The sequence below is a fragment of the Hemibagrus wyckioides genome, linkage group LG19, assembly GCF_019097595.1.
Source record: "Hemibagrus wyckioides isolate EC202008001 linkage group LG19, SWU_Hwy_1.0, whole genome shotgun sequence".
In the NCBI taxonomy this organism is placed as follows: domain Eukaryota; kingdom Metazoa; phylum Chordata; class Actinopteri; order Siluriformes; family Bagridae; genus Hemibagrus; species Hemibagrus wyckioides.
Window position 1 is genome coordinate 8,876,384 of NC_080728.1, and position 18,822 is coordinate 8,895,205.

Sequence of the window (18,822 nt, forward strand, 5' to 3'; positions counted from 1 at the left end):
GGATTGATTTGAATTAATTTCTTATGGGCAGTTGAGCTCCTTGATTATTGCATTTTTATGGTATTGTCAGGATTTACACTTGCAATCTCTTGATAACAAGACAAGACGCACTCGATACAGCCAGACAGCATACTTTGTATTTGCTTGTTTAAAGCTTTATTGTTATTAAAGATCACAGTGTTCACTTGTGGAACTTAAAATATATTACATTTAATTATATTATACTGTATTGTGTATAGACAATATTATTGGTCACTGAATTTTCTAAGGGTCCATAGAATGTTTACTTTTCTTAATGGTCTGATGCTTTGAACTGAATCAGAAGCTTAACTCTGTTCCCCTACATTAGGCATTACTAATATAAAAGTACTGTATTATATTAATGCCCATAAGTTTCCAACCCATATTGTTTTCATTTCCTTCACAATATGGTAAAAGACTGCAATTAAATTCTCTAACCCCTTTGTATTTAACTTGCTTTTTTCTATTACATGATAGATTTGTTCTCCCGCAGAGATATATGTACTTTAAATATCTCTCAAGGTGACAGCTTTATAAAATCCTGGTTTTAATTTAATTGAGCCCACTGGCTCTTGCTAGACATTATTACAAGTAGGTTGAAGCCTGAAAAAATAAATTTTCCCTTTTCTCTCTTTTTTGTTCTGCAGGACTCAGATTAATTTCACCGTGGCAATTGATTTCACCGCCTCAAATGGTGAGTGCAACGGTCACCAGTGGGCTGTTGGGAATTACTGAAATGCATACAATTCAGGCCCAAACAGCTGCCATTGATAGCCCTCCTCCAGCATAATGAGCGAGGTGTAATGTATTAAAGAGCCATGATCAGCGTGATGAGGATGATTGCTTTTAGATCCATTCACAGAGGCACAGCATGTGAATGAGAGGTCAAAGCCTCACCAAATTAAAGGGCCGCTTCCATTATATCTAGTTTAGAGAAATGATGAAGTAGCTTTCAGCGAGCAATGACCTCTAGATTCAAATGCTACCTGTCGAGTAGGAGCAGGAGAGCTATAAGCATGCAGAAAATTTCAGAGCCGTTTTAATATAAAAGACATTTGACTAATCAATGAGGAAATCAAACTACTGAAGCACAAAAAGTCTGTGCTATGAGGCCATGGGGTATGATAGACTTTAGAATTTAGGTGTGACATGCACCTGCTGCTGGCAGGAAGCTCAAATTAGTTAATTGTCATTATTTCCTTTCGAACAAGCTTGCATATTCTGCATTTAAATGGAGTCGTCAGTTTTCCATGTTGATGAAAATATTCTCTGATTAGCCCATTCCTCTGCTAATAAGTATTTCAGAATAATTTTCTGATAGCTCCTAGTTCATGAGTTGTTGATATTCCCATGGCAAAACCCATGAAAGTTCAGACTATCATCAATGCAGTTTAATTACAGTGCAATTTTGGTTTCTTAGTAATTACTCAACACATGCAGGAAATGTTAATTTTCCTGACAGGTTTGTTTTGTTTCCACTCTCTCTATACTCTTATTTATAAGTACAGTCTGCTAGCTAGGTAAATAATTTGCCTCAATCATTAGCTACCTGCCATGCTCGACTCCATCTTTCCCAGTTGCCTAGCAACAAAGTTCTTATGATCTAAACTTGAACGGTATGCATACTACACATGTGAGAATCTTTAATTGGTATGACATATACAGTCTATCATATTATCTCTTTCCTTTCCTTCAAGTCTGTGCTCACTTAAAGAGTTAAAGCTCAATATTGACCTATGATTTTTTTTTCTGGTCACTAGGCAACCCTGCCCAGCCAACTTCCCTGCACTACATGAGTCCATACCAGCTGAATGCTTATGGCATGGCTCTCAAAGCTGTGGGAGAGATCATTCAGGACTACGACAGTGACAAGATGTTCCCAGCGCTGGGCTTCGGTGCCAAGCTGCCCCCCGACGGGCGCGTATCCCATGAATTCGCACTAGTGAGTGACCCACTGTAACATTAGAAACTCACAAATCTGTTGTTTCCAGCTGGTGAGAATTGCTCTTTTTCCCACTTGTGCTATTTTTTACAGTGTTTATTTTATTCTTCAGTCGGCATCTGTAGATGCATTACAACCGTAAACCATAAACACACACGTCCTGACAGCTCCTCCCTGCACGTACAACTCCTCCAATAATGTTTTTAATCATTGACTGACAGTTAATATATATTCAGAATGCTGCCTACAATGATGAATGATGACTTTCTTACTGTGAACTGATATAAAATATCACATAATGGTATCACATAAAGGCTTTCCATCTATGTCAGCTATTAGATCAATTATCATATTTGGAGTTTATCGCATTGTAAATGCATTAGATGAAATGACAGTGTAATCACAAAAAGAGAATGTCAGAGTTGTTTTCGACTGTGTAAAGCACACAGTATATCTGTGCAGGTGGAATTATGTTGTTTGACAGTCAGTGTATCGAATTCACTGTTGCTTCCTGTTACAATTTCAATAATGATAGCTACAATTTCATCAATTGGTGAAACAGCATTTTACATCCTCTCATTTGGGACAAATCAACAGCTAGGATTGAATTAGTCTGACCGAAGTCCTTTTTCTCACTTAAAAATATTGCCTTTCGCCTGTAGTACAGTATATACAAGCTTGTGTTAGATGAGAACAGAAACAGTGTAGGTGTGGCTGCTTCCATTTATTAGCCAATTAAATCTTTGAATTAACTATATATAAATAAATATATATATATTTTTTATCCTCCCGTTTGTCCCACGCAATGGCAGCGTTCGCTGTTTTGTATCAGATCATTTGATCCACATGATTTGGCACAGGTTTTACGCCGGATGCCCTTCCTGTCACAACCCTCCCATTTTTATCCGGGCTTGGGACCGGCATTGAGAGTTAACTTTTCAGTGGGATCCTGCTGCTGTACCACCAGGAGGCCCTTTGAATTAACCATATATTTTCTTAAATAAAAATACTACAAATATCCAGAGAAAATATCATTAGGGTGTACCAGCTGTCACGGCCGGGATCCTTGCCCTAGGCGGGGCTCAAACCCGGCCGTCCGTGGCGCGTGTGCCCACACCGGCATGCGGTTGAATGTAGACCCAGACACAGGATTCAGCGAAGCGCTGCTTTATTAAATAAAGACAGGACATGGGGAAACAGAAGGGTGACGAGACATGGCGTGGTAAACTGAGAATACTGAAGACTAATACTAAAGACGAACAGGAGAAGAGCCGGACTGGAACCACGGCACAAGTAACAGCAAAACAATCACGGACAAAGACAGACACAAAAGGATCCCTATTTATAGGGCTAGACATTAGGGTAAACTGGGTACAGGTGAGACAATCAGGGGAGAGAACTATAGGACAGGTAATCACAAGACACATGAACAAGCAGGTTTCTGGGGTTCACCTGCCAGCGCCTTCCTCAGGCCTGGCAGGGAACAGTCCAGCAGTTCCTGACACTAGCACTCTTTTTAGGATTGTGAAAAGGCTTTATTATTAAGAATGGATAAGTGGGGGTTTAAGAGAGAGTCTTTTTCCTTTGCTTTGGGTCCTTTTTCTATGAGTAATAACTAATCATTACTCCAGATTGTCATATAACATGTATCTCCTTTAAAGCTTTAAAACATCACTTTCTTTAGAATATTGCATCGATGCAGCTCAAAGACGGCAATTTTTACAGTAAATCCTCAGCACAGCTTAAATTACCAGTTTAGCTAGGGGATTCAGAATATAATATTACAGCAGCTAAATGCAATAAAGTTGGTCTTTATTCCATTTTTATGAAACATATATATATCCCAATACTCCACATTACACAAGACATTTTGTATTGACTTGAATGTTGCATGTTCAGTGAGCTTTAGTTTGTCCCTGTCATGTGCTTACATGTTGTTGAACAGGCTACAGAAGCTGCAATATGGCCAGTGAAGAGCGTGCTTTATCCATAATGACAGACAGATGCTGCACCATCTGGGATACAGACCTTTTACATGTATTGCATATAGAATGAATAAATGAGCATTCTGAGGAAAAATTCAAGCCCTGTAACACAATGTCAAGGCATTAAGGCTAGGAAGATTCAAATATTATTAAAATGAAAAGAAAAATATGAACTGAATGTTTATTTTATGCTAATTAAATTTATCCTAGTGTAGTAGAATTATGTTAATGTTAATGCTATAGTTATTATTTTTTTTATTGTGATATAACACATAGCAGTAAAGGTTAAAAGTGTCATTACAGCTTCATTTGCATGAAACATGACAAAATTTCACCGCATTGCCCTTGTTTATTAGAAAATTCCTAAGCTCCTAAGAGTTTGGGTTGCAAATATAGGTATTTTAGGCTTTTAAGTATGTGAAGATAACATTTTGTTTTGAATGAGTGGGCTAAACTGATGCTAAGGCTATCATGGTGTATTTACAGCTTCAACAGCTCAGTTTCACTGAGTTCTGACCTGCAGATCAACTCATTGATCCACATTGATCCAATCCTTCGATCCCTGGATTAGTGTCTTAGTGGTATTTTTGTTTGTTTACTCTGCAGAATGGGAACCCACAGAACCCATACTGTAACGGAATAGATGGTGTAATGGAGGCATACTACCAGAGCCTGAAGTCTGTGCAGCTTTACGGCCCCACCAACTTCTCACCCGTCATCAACCACGTAGCAAGGTATGCATGCATTCCCACCTACGTATACATAAGTCTGAATCCCCATGAAAACCTGCTTACTCTGAGCTTAAAAGTTTTATTACAGTCAGCTGCACATTTATTGGCACCCTGCAGAGTTATTCAGGACAGAAAATATTTATTTATTTATTTAATTTGGGATTTATTTTATTTATTTATTTATTTAAATTCTGAAATTTTCCCGTTTCCCCCGAAATTGCATTTGAAATAAATGCAGTTTATCATGTTAGACTGAGAGTCACTAATTTAAGGATTTATCTAATGTAAGGTTTGTTCTGTTGTTCTGTGTGTGTGTGTGTGTGTGTGTGTTAATATCAAATCATCTCTAGAAAGATCAATACGACCCAGAGGCTGTTTGTTTTGCTTGTTCTTTTGTGCGTCATAATTAGTTTACACTGTGATCGATATGTACCCCTTGACTCCGGGGCTTGCTGAGCCTTGTGTGAGTTAATAAGGTGTGTGTGAAAAGGTGGGAGTTCACATGATTTATAGAGTAAACACTGCACTACAATGCTTCCTGCACTACAGGGTAGTATGAATCAAATGGCTAGCTCATAGTCAGGCATAAATAATGTCACTCTGTCATGTCGTTATATGCTTTATTTAATATATGAATCATTGCATACAACTTTTGTTCATTTATGGTTCATACATCAGTCCTTTTTGTGTAACTACACGGCTCTGACATTAGTGCTAGCTGTATTTCAATGCCAGGTTTATATTAATGTGCTTGTTCCTATACAGTGTCATTTATGTAAAAACTAATTCACAGGGATTTGTTATAGCGAAAACTCAACATAAACAGATTTTTTAAAAATGCAGAATTGTTGAAATGTTGATATTTGATATATAAAGAGATATTTACTGAATATTTTTGGAAGGAGTCTGAACTTAAGAGGTCAGATATTAAGGTAATATACTATTTTGTAGACATTCCACAACATAATATATAAGTTTACATGGCTAAAAATTATGTTATTTAGAGATAATGCTTAGGAATGTGAAAAAAATAAGCAAGGAAATACGCAAGGAGCATGCCTTATGCAAATAGTGAGCAAATACAGTAGTAGTATATAGTGTTTATAGACCTGATTATAATGAGGTGGTGTGTTAGATTAGGATAGGATGATTTGGAGTCCAGTGCTTGCTCATATGTTGGAGCTTGGAGTGTGTCAGCTGACTGGGGACTGTGGGGAAAAACTCGGTCAGGTCCATTTTGATGGAAGCGGGCAATGACACTAACAAGACAAATACACACATACTGCAGATTGAGCAAATGCAGAACACAAACAATAAAAGGTATTTAAAAATTTATAAAAGAAAAAAAAACTGCAAAAAGGTAAAAAATATATATTTTTAAAAATATGTAGCGTGAAATTTGATTCATGATTTATGGTGTATAATTTTCATTACAAAGATTTTAAAGTGAAAAGTTCAAATAAGCATGACAGATAACTTTTATAGAAGTGGTATCATAGCAAATGTGTTAGTAATAAATGTATAAAGTGTACTAACTTACTGGCATTGTTTCATACATTTTATGTAACATAACAGTAACATCATTAAACACCTTAATTAACTTTATATGATGCATAATAGATCTAAGTGTTAATAAACAGCTGCATGCCACTATACAGTATATAGTTTAGAAATAATTTATTACAAAATTTTAATTGATGAAAGTGGATTAACATCCACATTATAGAAACAGATTATTATAATCAGTCAATACATAAGAATATACTGCTTGCCTATAAATAGTTTATAAATAGCAGTAACTGTTAATTGGAATAAAGGGGATTATTTTACTTACAATTGCATATTTGTGAATAATGAACCTTAATTAATGACACTCAAAGAACTGCTCTTTCAATACCCATCCATTTATCCATATATGCCTGTCCAGGTCATGTGGAAATAAGACTAAGCAGAGACTAAGAACAGTGCTCCCTCTTACTAGCCACATCCCCTAGCTGCTCTATGGGGATAACCAGGTGCTCTAAGGCCAGATTTGGGATATAATCTTTCTATCTGCTCCTTGCTCTGTCCAAAGGTCTTCTTACTGTTGTATATTCCCAAAACACCTCCCCAGGAAGGCATCCAGGAGGCATCCTAGATGTCTGAACCACCTGAACTGGCACCTTCTGACACAAAAGAACAGCGACTTTACCTTGAGCTCTCCCTGAATGTCCAAGCTTCTCACCTTATCTCTAAGGTTGATCCCAGCCACCCTACGGAGGAAGCTAATTTCCACTGATTGTATCCGTGACCTCATTCTTTCGGTCACTACTCAGAGCTTGTGACCATAGATTGACCGGTATATCAACAGCTTCGTCTTCCAGCTGAACTCTCGTTTCACCAAGACAGACCAGCACACTGCATGCATAACTGATGCTGCACCAATCTGTCAGTCAATATCTCACTCAATTCTAGTCTCACTGATGAAAAAGACCCTGAGATACTTAATCTCCTCTGCTTGAGGCAGCATCTCATTTCTGGAAGGGAGCAACGCAACCTTTTCCAGCTGGGAACCATGTCTTCAGATTTCAAAATCAAACAAGACACACTCTTGCAGCAATATGTAATAAGTGCTTTGAAATATAAAAGGTTTATTTGAATATTTGCTTCTAATCTGAAATATTTTTAACATATACAGCTGTCAACCTGATTGTGTGCTATTCAGCTTGACATGTAAAAATTACACTAGCTGTTCATAATAAAAGACATGCTAATATTTGGTGTCCATCTTGCCGAGCAGGAAATGACAACATGTCAGAGGGGTGACATGTAGAGCTGCCCAGCTTAACAGACCCATTGCCACTGATTCTTTTGTCACACACACACACACACACACACGTGCGTGTGTATTGACATCAGTGCTGAAGGCTGAGCTGTCAGTGCACACTGCTGTCATCTCTCTGTGTGTTTTATCTCGACGTGTGTGGCACAGCTCACACCCACACGATTTAATGATATACAACTAAGCTGTTACAATAACGCTCAGAAATCTGTGCTCTGTGTATAGCTCACAGGCTCACTATCTATAAATGAGCATGGAGAGAGAGTGGGAGATGCAAAACAGTCTTTAAAATTAAAGTAAAAAGAAGTTGCCGGTTTGCTGCTTAAATATCACCGTGCCATTCGGACCAGAGGGAATGCAAAATTTACAAACATCATGATAAAGAAAAATTTAATTCCACTTATAAACAGATGATAATTAAGACTGCTAAGCAGAGCCTGTTCTGTTCAGTTTCATTTAGTTGGACGTTTTATTTTTATCACATTCTTTATGACTAGGTTGCTAGGTTCTGCTAGGTTGTATTTACATTGTTTTTGTCGTGGGTGTGTTTAGTTGTCAGGGTTCAAAATTGTTGAAATAAACACTGTTTATTCTGTATTATTTTATTTTAAATAGACTTACATTATACTTTTACCAGTCAAGGCCAAAGACTAAGCCTTTACAGATAATCCATGAGTAAGGTTATTGTGGCAGAGGTAAAAAAAAAAAAAAAAATACTAAGAACATTTAAAATGGTGCTTTGAGGCATTATATTAACAAAGAGAGATGACTCAGTATCAGCCTTGAGATACCACAAGCACAGGTGAGTACTGGTGTCAACATTATCAACAGTTACATTATTTACTGTCCAGTGTCACGCAAATGAGGATGAGGTTTCCTTCTGAGCCTGGTTCCTTCCTCATATCATCTCAGAGAGATTTTCACCATCGCCTCAGGCTTGCTCATTAGGGATAAATGTTTGGGATAAATAGTAACTTAACTTCAAACTTTATGATTTTTTCTATGTTTCTATACTTCTGTAAAGCTGCTTTGAGACAATGTCCATTGTTAAATAAAGACATGAAATGCAAATAATGCAAATAAACTGAATTGGTGTTAGAGGTTAGTCAGAGAACCATCTTAATGCACTTGATGCCAAATTAATGTCATGTATGTGTTGTCCTGCAGGTATGCTGCCTCTGTGAAGGACGGTTCTCAGTATTTTGTCCTCCTCATCATCACAGACGGAGTCATCTCTGACATGGCCCAGACCAAAGAGTCCATTGTTAATGTAAGCATCCCATCACTCACACTTACAGTAGATCAACAATATAAAATGATGTGTTATGTTATTTAGTGACATATGATGACAGGTTTAATCACAATATTATTATAATATTGAAATGACTGAGAAATTATCTCTCTTCTCGAATGCAAAATGCTTCACAGATGCTTGATATGTTTACTTAAAACTGCTTATAAAAAAATAAGTTCGCAAACTTCAATCATGACGTGGCTTAAATATAAATTATTGTTAATGTGAGCATCATTTTGCTCAGATTGCAAAACCTTGAACAGTTTCTGTTTGCCAAACAGCCTATACACTCCTCCAGTTACACTAAATGAAAAATAATAACTGTATAAACACTTTTACAGGGTAGTGTCCCCAATCTTTTTTTTTTTAACTTATTATTATTATTATTATTATTATTATTATTATTATTATTATTATTATTATTATTATTATCTTGAAATTGAATATGATTGATATTTGAGGAAGCAAATTTATCTTGTGTTTGAAATTAATATGATTTTATTTCATGATTTGTTGTGCTTTTATACATTAAGTACTTAAAACAAAAGTAAGAGAAATCCCAACATTTCTTTTTGTATAAGTCTTGTCAGTTTTGCATGGATCTATCATAAATGTTCCTGCGTCTTCTAAAATCCATATAGAGAGAAATGAGCAGTGCATGATTTATTATTTGAGGCATATGCTTTCCCCAACATTTTACAAACATTTATAAATCCTGTCATGTTAGCTCATGAACGACTACAAGCTTACATATATGAAAAGATCCTTGTGTTTGGTTGCTGTGCTAACTTCTTTCTACCAGACTTGGTGGTTTTAGCATGAGGGTATGTTTTTGTTAGAAATTCTAAAGCACTTCTTTATAAAAGTTGCTCAGTGTCTCCCAAATGCTCTGAATCTAAATGTAAATATGTGGCCACTTAAAGCCACTCTCATTTCCATATATAAACTCAATGAAATTCCTTTTGCCATTTGAGATTTTCAGTCAAACCTTATTTGCATGAAAGGAATAGGAGAAGATTTTTGAAGAGGAGAGATGAAAAATAGATGGAATGGAGGTTTCCTGTATAAAGGACAATAAATTTAACTGATGAAGCCAGTGAATATCAAGACTTCCCTCAGATTAGTCATGCGTAATCACACTCACACTGTCTTTCTCCTTTTGTCATTTCGATAGCACTCATCCACTCTCCCTCTTTCTCATAGCTACAGACACCTGTCATATATGACGTGTCACTCAGAATGTGCTCTTTGAAGACTTTATTACTTTTTCATGGCAGATCCATGGTGGTCTGCAGAGCACGTTCAAGCCAGCTCAATATTTTACTCCACTATAGCCACCACCAGCTGGATAATTAAGGCTGCTTGTCTTATCTTTATTATAATTCTTGATCAATCTCTCACTTGTTTTTACTTAAGGCTTCATGTCTTCCCATGTCCATTATCATCGTTGGTGTTGGACCAGCAGAGTTTGATGGTAGGACCCTATTTACTTTTATTTCTAATACTTTATCTGCATTTTAAATGGCTTATTGTATACTGTAATGGTTTACTCTAAGTTTTGAGTACATGGCTGGTATGAGAGTAACATCTCAAAACAAATGATATTGCAACGCACTACACAGTGCAATACAGTTATTGTGCACTACAACATACATCACTGACCTGCAGCTTCTACTGCAGGGGCATTTACTTAAATGTCCTCTGAAATCCTCGATGCTCTATAAAAATAACTGTCAGTACTCTACAAAATTTCTCTAAGTCTCTGGTTTAAACATTTCACTTTTCCATTTTTAACATGGAACAATGTACACTAAAAATACATAAATATCTGATTTGAAAAATGTCACTCTGTACTTCACGATGTTTCTTCTAACTTTCTTTCAAGCACTGTATTGTACTGACTTGTATATCTACTTAATGTTCCACCTGTTCTGATGCTCAGCCTTTCCAGTTTCATTCCATCACATTTGCTTTGGAGCTTTTGCCTGCACCTCCATCATTCTCTCTCTCTCTCTCTCTCTCTCTCTCTCTCTCCCTCTCCCTCTCTCTCCTGCTGACTCTCACTGAGGCGTCTCAGTGCGTGACTGAATGTAATTTGCCGGCTGCCTCCTGCTTTATTGTGGCGCTCAATGTGGAGTCGCTGTACGAGCTCCGTGTGAGAGCTGGCTGTGAGAAAGAAAGGTCCATTTAATATGACAGTGGTATCTCTCTCTAGCTCAAATTCACACACACACACACACACACACACACACAGACACACACATACGCACATAGATCCAGCAGCTTGGCATCGCAGATGTTAAAATAAAGAGGCAATAAGGACTAACACACACATACACGAGCCATTCTCAAACTCTCTGCTAGCTTCTCTTTTCTTCATTTTTCTATTTTTTCCCCATATTTCTGTATCCTCTGTCTGCCCTCATTTGTCTGTATGTCATTCTCATTCAATTCTCCCCCCACCCCCTCTCTCACACACACAAACACACACACCACACACACAAGCACAGTTTCCATGCCACTGGTCAAGCGTGTGTTAGTGAGCTGATTATTTTTGTCTGCAGCAATGATCGAGTTGGATGGGGATGAAGTCAGGATCTCGTCCAGGGGCAGATATGCAGAAAGGGACATTGTGCAGGTAAGATGTTCTTCTCTCTCTCTCTCTCTCTCTGTCTCCCTCTCTCTCCCTCTCTCTCTCTCTCTCTCTCTCTCTCTCCAGCCTGCAGTGCATTAACACATGCTTACACAAGCACAAACTCAAACACATAAAACGCTGTATAATTCAAACTTATTTTACAGTACAAAAAAATTAATTAAGTAAAATAAATACATGAAAAAAATAAAAATATAAATAAACTACGTAAAAAATAAATTCAAATAAAAAAATAAATAAACATTGTTCTGCTTCATGATTGGCCCAGTAGCTTCCATGATTTTCCTATCAGGATCTGATGGTTTTAATTCATTCCAATAGTCTGCTCATTCTTGATTTCGTTACAGAAACATAAAAAAGAATATTTCCAAATTCCCTTCTACATATACACAAAGACTAGATAAGACAAGCTTCCTTGTTTCATTACACACAGCATTACCCACATTGCAAAATATTCTCTAAGATGTTTCATGGGAAATCCATTAGGGACGCCTGTAACTACAACACGATTCTCTGAAAATATGAGACATTAGAACAGGGACATTAATAAACAGCATTTGTGTTTATACTGGTTCCCTGTGTTCAAATAAGTATTGTTGTATATTTGTGGTAGATCAGGATTTTAAAAATAGTTCACAGCATATAGAGGGTTGTGGGAGTGTGTGATTTGAAAGGATCTCTGTGGAATTTGCACTTAATTCACACGCACAGAAAAAAACACAACACCAACACCACTGATGCCCTGAGCATATCGAATATAGCAGGACGATGTGTTTTGAAGGATGTGAGCAATACGGTATATACTCTCTGTCTGCTTATAAAATGTGTGTATTATTATTCTGTTTGTTATGTTGGCTTGTTTTCATTATGTCTGCTTTTAAGGTTTATGGTAACGGACGAAGAAATACATAAAAAATGTGACTATCAAAAATCACTTTTTTTTTCACAGTTTTTAGGTCTTTAGATCAAAATGTGTCGAGAAAAACACATGCTGTTTTATCAAGAGTGTCAGCTTTTAAAGCCTTTGGTAGTGTTTATTTCTTGCACAAGCAGAGCACAAGGTCTTTGTTCAATTTATTGAAAGAAATAAAGCATTTGCTGATAGGAAAAGTGTTGTTTTTCTATTGTAACCTCATATTTTGGTTTTACTCGCATATTATTGGATTGGTTTCCACTGGGTAGGAAAAAACATGTTGTTAACATGTAATTTTCCTGTCTAGTAGAAATGCCTGTTTCTTATATTCCCATATTTTATGAGATTGTACCAGAGGCTGCCATTATTGCACCTTTAATAATGTGTGCATTAGCGTGTTAGAAGACATTAGAAGAGGTACAAGGCTGTCTGTGTTTCACTTCAGCCCCCTCAACCTCATTAGAGCAGATGGAAGGAGACTCCTACAGCCGTCTGTCTCCCTCTTTTCCTATTCCCACCTCTCTACAGTCTTCTCTCTTCCTTCATCTGTTCCTTCCTCCTATCTCTCATTCTCTATTAACTGTGTGAAAGCGAGAGCCAACCCCCCCCCCTCCATTTTCCCCTTCAACGTTTTAGCAGCCACGCTAACATGATCTGATCTAGTTACTCATCATAGTGAGCATAAAAGGCATGTCTGACTGAGCAAATATTCACACTCATACACCAGTGCATCTGACCCTGTTCCTCCTCTCAGTTGCAGCATTGTAGCTCCACTCTCTGAGTCTTAAGTCAAAGCTGTAAGTCTTAAGGTAATTTGGCTCTCATTTTGAGATGCTTTTAACCTGCCTGCCATTGTGTGGCTGATTGCCTCCGCAGTACTATTATGCAGATGCCAAATATTTTGTACGGTTAAATGGCATGTATGCTGAATAATTGCAGTTTTCAAATCAGCATTGCAAATTTCTTGCCAGGTTTTGGACGAATTGAGCTACGTTCTTGTCGCCAGAGCCGTTTACGTCATGTTTTAATTCTCCCAGGAAGGGTTGCAAAGTTAAAAATGCCATCATCAGTCACCGCAGCAGGAAGTTAACTTTTTTAAGCGAAGGTAATGTCGCACTCAGATTAAATCACAGGCCCTTAATACTACTTCTAAAAAGTCTTTGTTCTCATTAGGGGTTTTCTCATTTAAACTGTGAAAAGTGCTTTTTCACTTTAAATGTAAAATTTTTCGAAATGCACAGGTACTTAACAGGATTTATTTTCTCATCACGTCCTGCTAATTAACGAATCATTTCATATTCCTCAGTTCTTCCTTCTCAGGGTCTCTCACCTTGCTGCTCTATTAGAGAAAAATAAGAATTACATAAGCGTCCACATGCTGTGGTGTTGCCAATGCGCTGAATTGGATTTCTAGTTAATCTTTAAGAGACACTTTTTCATGTGGAGAAACAAGACCTGTGCCTTACAAACACACAGGCAGACACAAATTGACCACCACAATTAGCACATAAACTGGAGTGATCTATTAATGTAACTATGCAATTCACGTAGATGTATCTTAGTAGTCGTAATAATAAAAACAATAATAATAATAATAATAATAATAAATAACAGTGTTCTGTTTATATAGAGCCTTCTACACTCCAAAAGACTATGAGGACGAATGTTTACTCATAAAATGGACCTGGGGAAAGCTATTTGAAAGTTTGCTTGTGTTATAGTTATTTTGCTCACAACTATTGACTATTACATATCACAGAGCAATCATGAAGCCAATAGACTTTTGTACACAAGCCTCATGTCATCTCAGGGAGTTTTTCTTTGCCACTGGCATCTTTATACATACCATATACTATCTGTATATTCACTGTATATTATCTGCTATTGTTGTACATACATTGTACATAATGCACACATTTTTAGCACAATTATAATTACACCTTTCACTTTATCTGCTGTAAATACTACCTGCACATACTTTTCTATGCACACTCTAACATAGCCTTATTTATTTATCGATGTACATATTTACATACACTATATTGCCAAAAGTATTCGCTCACCTGCCTTGACTCGCATATGAACTTAAGTGACATCCCATTCCGAATCCATAGGATTCAATATGACGTCGGTCCACCCTTTGCAGCTATAACAGCTTCAACTCTTCTGGGAAGGTTGTCCACAAGGTTTAGGAGTGTGTTTATGGGAATTTTTGACCATTCTTCCAGAAGCGCATTTGTGAGGTCACACACTGATGTTGCACGAGAAGGCCTGGCTCTCAGTCTCTGCTCTAATTCATCCCAAAGGTGTTCTATTGGGTTGAGGTCAGGACTCTGTGCAGGCCAGTCAAGTTCATCCACACCAGACTCTGTCATCCATGTCTTTATGGACCTTGCTTTGTGCACTGGTGCACAGTCATGTTGGAAGAGGAAGGGGCCAGCTCCAAACTGTTCCCACAAAGTTGGGAGCATGGAATTGTCCAAAATGTCTTGGTATGCTGAAGCATTCAGAGTTCCTTTCACTGGAACTAAGGGGCCAAGCCCAGCTCCTGAAAAACAACCCCACACCATAATCCCCCCTCCACCAAACTTTACACTTGGCAAATGCAGTACCGTTCTCCTGGCAACCGCCAAACCCAGACTCGTCCATCAGATTGCCAGATGGAGAAGCGCGATTCGTCACTCCAGAGAACACGTCTCCACTGCTCTAGAGTCCAGTGGCGGCGTGCTTTACACCACTGCATCCGACGCTTTGCATTGCACTTGGTGATGTATGGCTTGGATGCAGCTGCTCGGCCATGGAAACCCATTCCATGAAGCTCTCTGAGCACTGTTCTTGAGCTAATCTGAAGGTCACATGAAGTTTGGAGGTCTGTAGCGATTGACTCTGCAGAAAGTTGGTGACCTCTTCGCACTATGCGCCTCAGCATCCGCTGACCCCGCTCCGTCAGTTTACGTGGCCTACCACTTCGTGGCTGAGTTGCTGTCGTTCCCAAACACTTCCACGTTCTTATAATACAGCTGACAGTTGACTGTGGAATATTTAGGAGCGAGGAAATTTCACGACTGGATTTGTTGCACAGGTGGCATCCTATCACAGTTCCACACTGGAATTCACTGAGCTCCTGAGAGCGACCCATTCTTTCACAAATGTTTGTAAAAACAGTCTGCATGCCTAGGTGCTTGATTTTATACACCTGTGGCCATGGAAGTGATTGGAACACCTGATTCTGATTATTTGGATGGGTGAGTGAATACTTTTGGCAATATAGTGTATTTATCTGCACTTGTTCATTTGCACAATTTCTACTGTTTGCACTTCTGGTAGATGCTAAACAGCATTTTGTTGCTATGAACCTGTACTTTGCAATGACAATAAAGTTGTATCTATCTATCTATCTATCTATCTATCTATCTATCTATCTATCTATCTATCTATCTATCTATCTATCTATCTATCTATCTATCTATCTATCTATCTATCTATCTATCTTTATTTACCTCATGATGGATTGAAATCTGCAATTAAATTTCTGCAAAGCTGCCTTGTGCCAATGTCTTTGTTGAAAGTGCAATATAAAAAAAACACTGCACTGAATTGATGTATTGCCACATTTTGCAATAACAAACTAATCAGATATTGTCTGATCAATGGTTCACAAGCCTTTTGCAGCCAGGCACTCTTTTAACTGCAAGATAGATTGCACTGACTTTTATATTACAGATTTATCAAACTATTCAAATATTAAGCTCATTGTTCAACTGTGTACAGTGATATTTTGGCTATTTTCTATATACGTATAGCTATAGGGTATTATGGCTATTCTTGATTTTTTTTGCATTTGAAAGTCAATGGTCTAAAATTTTATAGTTTTTGGGTTTGTTATTTTGTGTATGTAGTTTTTAATTTTTTTAGGTTTTTGAGTTGTTGAGGTTTGGGTTAAACCCATCCAAGTAATGGAATCAAAAACCCTATGATATATATACTTCAGTAATAAAAACAGTATACAGCTAAGCATTTGTGGACACCTGACCATCACATCCATAGGTATTAAAAGCAAAAGCATATTCCAGTATAATGTGGAAGACATGGTTGCTCAATTTGGAGTTGTCTACACAGAGCCCTGACCTCAACCCCACTCTACACCTTTAATGATGAACTGGAACACTGAGTGCTCCCCAGAGGTCCTCACACAACATCATTGCCTGATCTCACTAATGTTCTTGTGGCTGAATGAACACAAATCCCCACAGCCACATTCTAACATCTAGTGGAAAGAAGACTGGAGGTTATAGCTGTGGATAAATCTGGGACTGGCAGTTCAAAAAGCACATATAGTTGTGATTGTCAGATGACTTTACATTTCTGGCCATATATAGAATAATTACTTTGATAATGGTGTAACTAATTTTAAAAAATCACACAGCCCAATTAGCTATGCTTTGTACCCTATGCTTTGAGAAGCACAGCTATAGATATTCAGCTGCTTCCACTGCTTAATGAATCCTTCCTTCACTTTTCAACCCTAAAAACCTACATAATATTATCTAAGCTCTTTTTAACCCTAAATATCTCTGTTTCTCTTTTCTCTGACAGTTTGTCCCATTTCGGGATTACATTGACCGGACAGGGAACCACATCCTCAGCATGGCGCGACTGGCAAAGGACGTGCTGGCTGAAATCCCAGACCAGTTCCTGTCCTACATGAGAACCAGAGGCATCAAACCTTTACCCGCACCACCTCCATACACACCGCCAGGACAGCCACTTCAGACCCAGATCTGACCCGCTCTTATCTGTATCTATCTCTTTCTCTCTGAATCTCCCAATGATGTGGAGGGGTACTTCTCACCCTTCATTATCAGTCTCTCTCTCACGTTGCACTATAGGCACTGGAAGGATGAAGACACCATGGCCAAACTGGTCCAGTGAGGCCTGATTTACTTCCATTACAAGCGTTCCTCTGTCAGGGTCTCTCTCTCTTTACTTCTCTCTCTCTCTCACTATCTCCCTCTCTATCTCACTTTCTCTCTTTGTCAGAGCCTGGCTTATCTCTTGTAGCCTCACTAAAATGGACTGAGCTTGACCTTTGTTCGGGCTCCATGTTGGACTGAAGAAGAAAAGAAGGGATCAGTTAACATCGTTTCTTAGAGCTGCATGCTATTCCAGGAGAGGGGCTGAGGTTCGGAATCCTCTGGCCGCAAATCACTCGACTGTTGTAAATAACTTTGGAAACTGATCATTTCCTTTTACTTATGTATATTTCTCTCTCTTTCTCTCTCTCTCTCTCTCTCTTTCTCTCTCTCTCTCTCTAAGCTCTCACTCAGTGTTTACATGTTGATGATTTTCTTACTGTTGGATACTTTTATATAAGCGTAAACTTTCAGTATGAACTTTGGAATACGACTTCTATCTGCGTGTTGTCTTTGCCACGCATGTCAGGCACTTATTGTCACATTAATCGCGTTGCATGGCATGGAGTAACAGCCAGCTCCGCTTCGTGATGCATGAAGGCCATGTTCGACCTCATCCTTTTTTCTTTCTCAGTCTTTCTTTCCTTTTATTCATTCTTTCCCTCTTTCTTACATCACCCTGGCACAAGCGTGGTGTGTGAGTGTGTGTGTGTGTGTTTGTGTTTGTGTGTGGAGAATATGTTCTGTTGTGTCAAAACCTTAGCAGCTGCTCTCAAATAGGATTTGAGACTATGAGCCCAGTGGTCAAAAACATAGATGCCATTGTTTTTCTTCCATTTCTGTCCTGTTCATAGTTAACAAAACACAGTACAGGTGTTTTATTGGTTTGTAAATCAGTGTTGTTTAAAAAAAAGTTTTTTTAATATAATTAAAACAAATTAGAGTTGCCCAACAATGTGGATAAAAAGCACAGTTCAATAAATTCACCTGGATACCATAGGTGCAGGATTTGAGTGTTCATACTACAGTATTTCTGCAGAGAAACATCTATACCTACACAGATTTCCCCCCCAGACACCAAGCAATTATTCAAGAATAATTCAATTTATGTATATATATATATATATATATATATATATATATATATATATATATATATATATATATATATATAAAACATGACAGTGTTTATTTCTATGTTTTAGCCATTAAAATCTTCCTTCTATGCTGCACAGCCTTAAACAATACAGGATCTAAACATATATATATATATATATATGAGAAACACTATGTTTTAATAACCAGGCACGCCTTACTCTATGAAAACACAATTAAAATAAAACTTAATATTGCATAGAATTAATTCTTTATAATTCACATAATTTTCAGCTGGATCGATGTCTAATGTGTCTGTATTGTATGTGAAATTATCAGACTCATTACAACTTCTAAACATAACAAGAATTTCTAAACTTGTCCCTGTAGTATGAGTACACTTACATAGCCTTTGGCCTTCTGAAATTGTTGTGTAAAAATATGTTTCTGACCT

The 18,822-nt window shown here is 37.7% G+C and overlaps 1 protein-coding gene across 2 annotated transcripts in view; it reads left to right on the forward strand.

Annotated features, from left to right (window-relative positions):
* The window catches only part of LOC131370153 (copine-8), a 103,079-nt gene extending 84,689 nt beyond the window's left edge, over positions 1 to 18,390 (forward strand). Inside the window, exons 14-20 of one of the 2 annotated variants that reach the window (XM_058417275.1) lie at positions 669 to 715; positions 1,782 to 1,963; positions 4,555 to 4,682; positions 8,668 to 8,770; positions 10,211 to 10,268; positions 11,359 to 11,432; positions 16,957 to 18,390. In XM_058417275.1, the coding sequence (XP_058273258.1) occupies positions 669 to 715; positions 1,782 to 1,963; positions 4,555 to 4,682; positions 8,668 to 8,770; positions 10,211 to 10,268; positions 11,359 to 11,432; positions 16,957 to 17,145 (781 nt within the window). In that variant the 3' untranslated portion in view covers positions 17,146 to 18,390. The remainder of the gene's footprint in view (positions 1 to 668; positions 716 to 1,781; positions 1,964 to 4,554; positions 4,683 to 8,667; positions 8,771 to 10,210; positions 10,269 to 11,358; positions 11,433 to 16,956) is intronic. The other variant, XM_058417276.1, reaches the window with a different exon arrangement.
* The last annotated feature ends 432 nt before the right edge of the window (positions 18,391 to 18,822 follow it).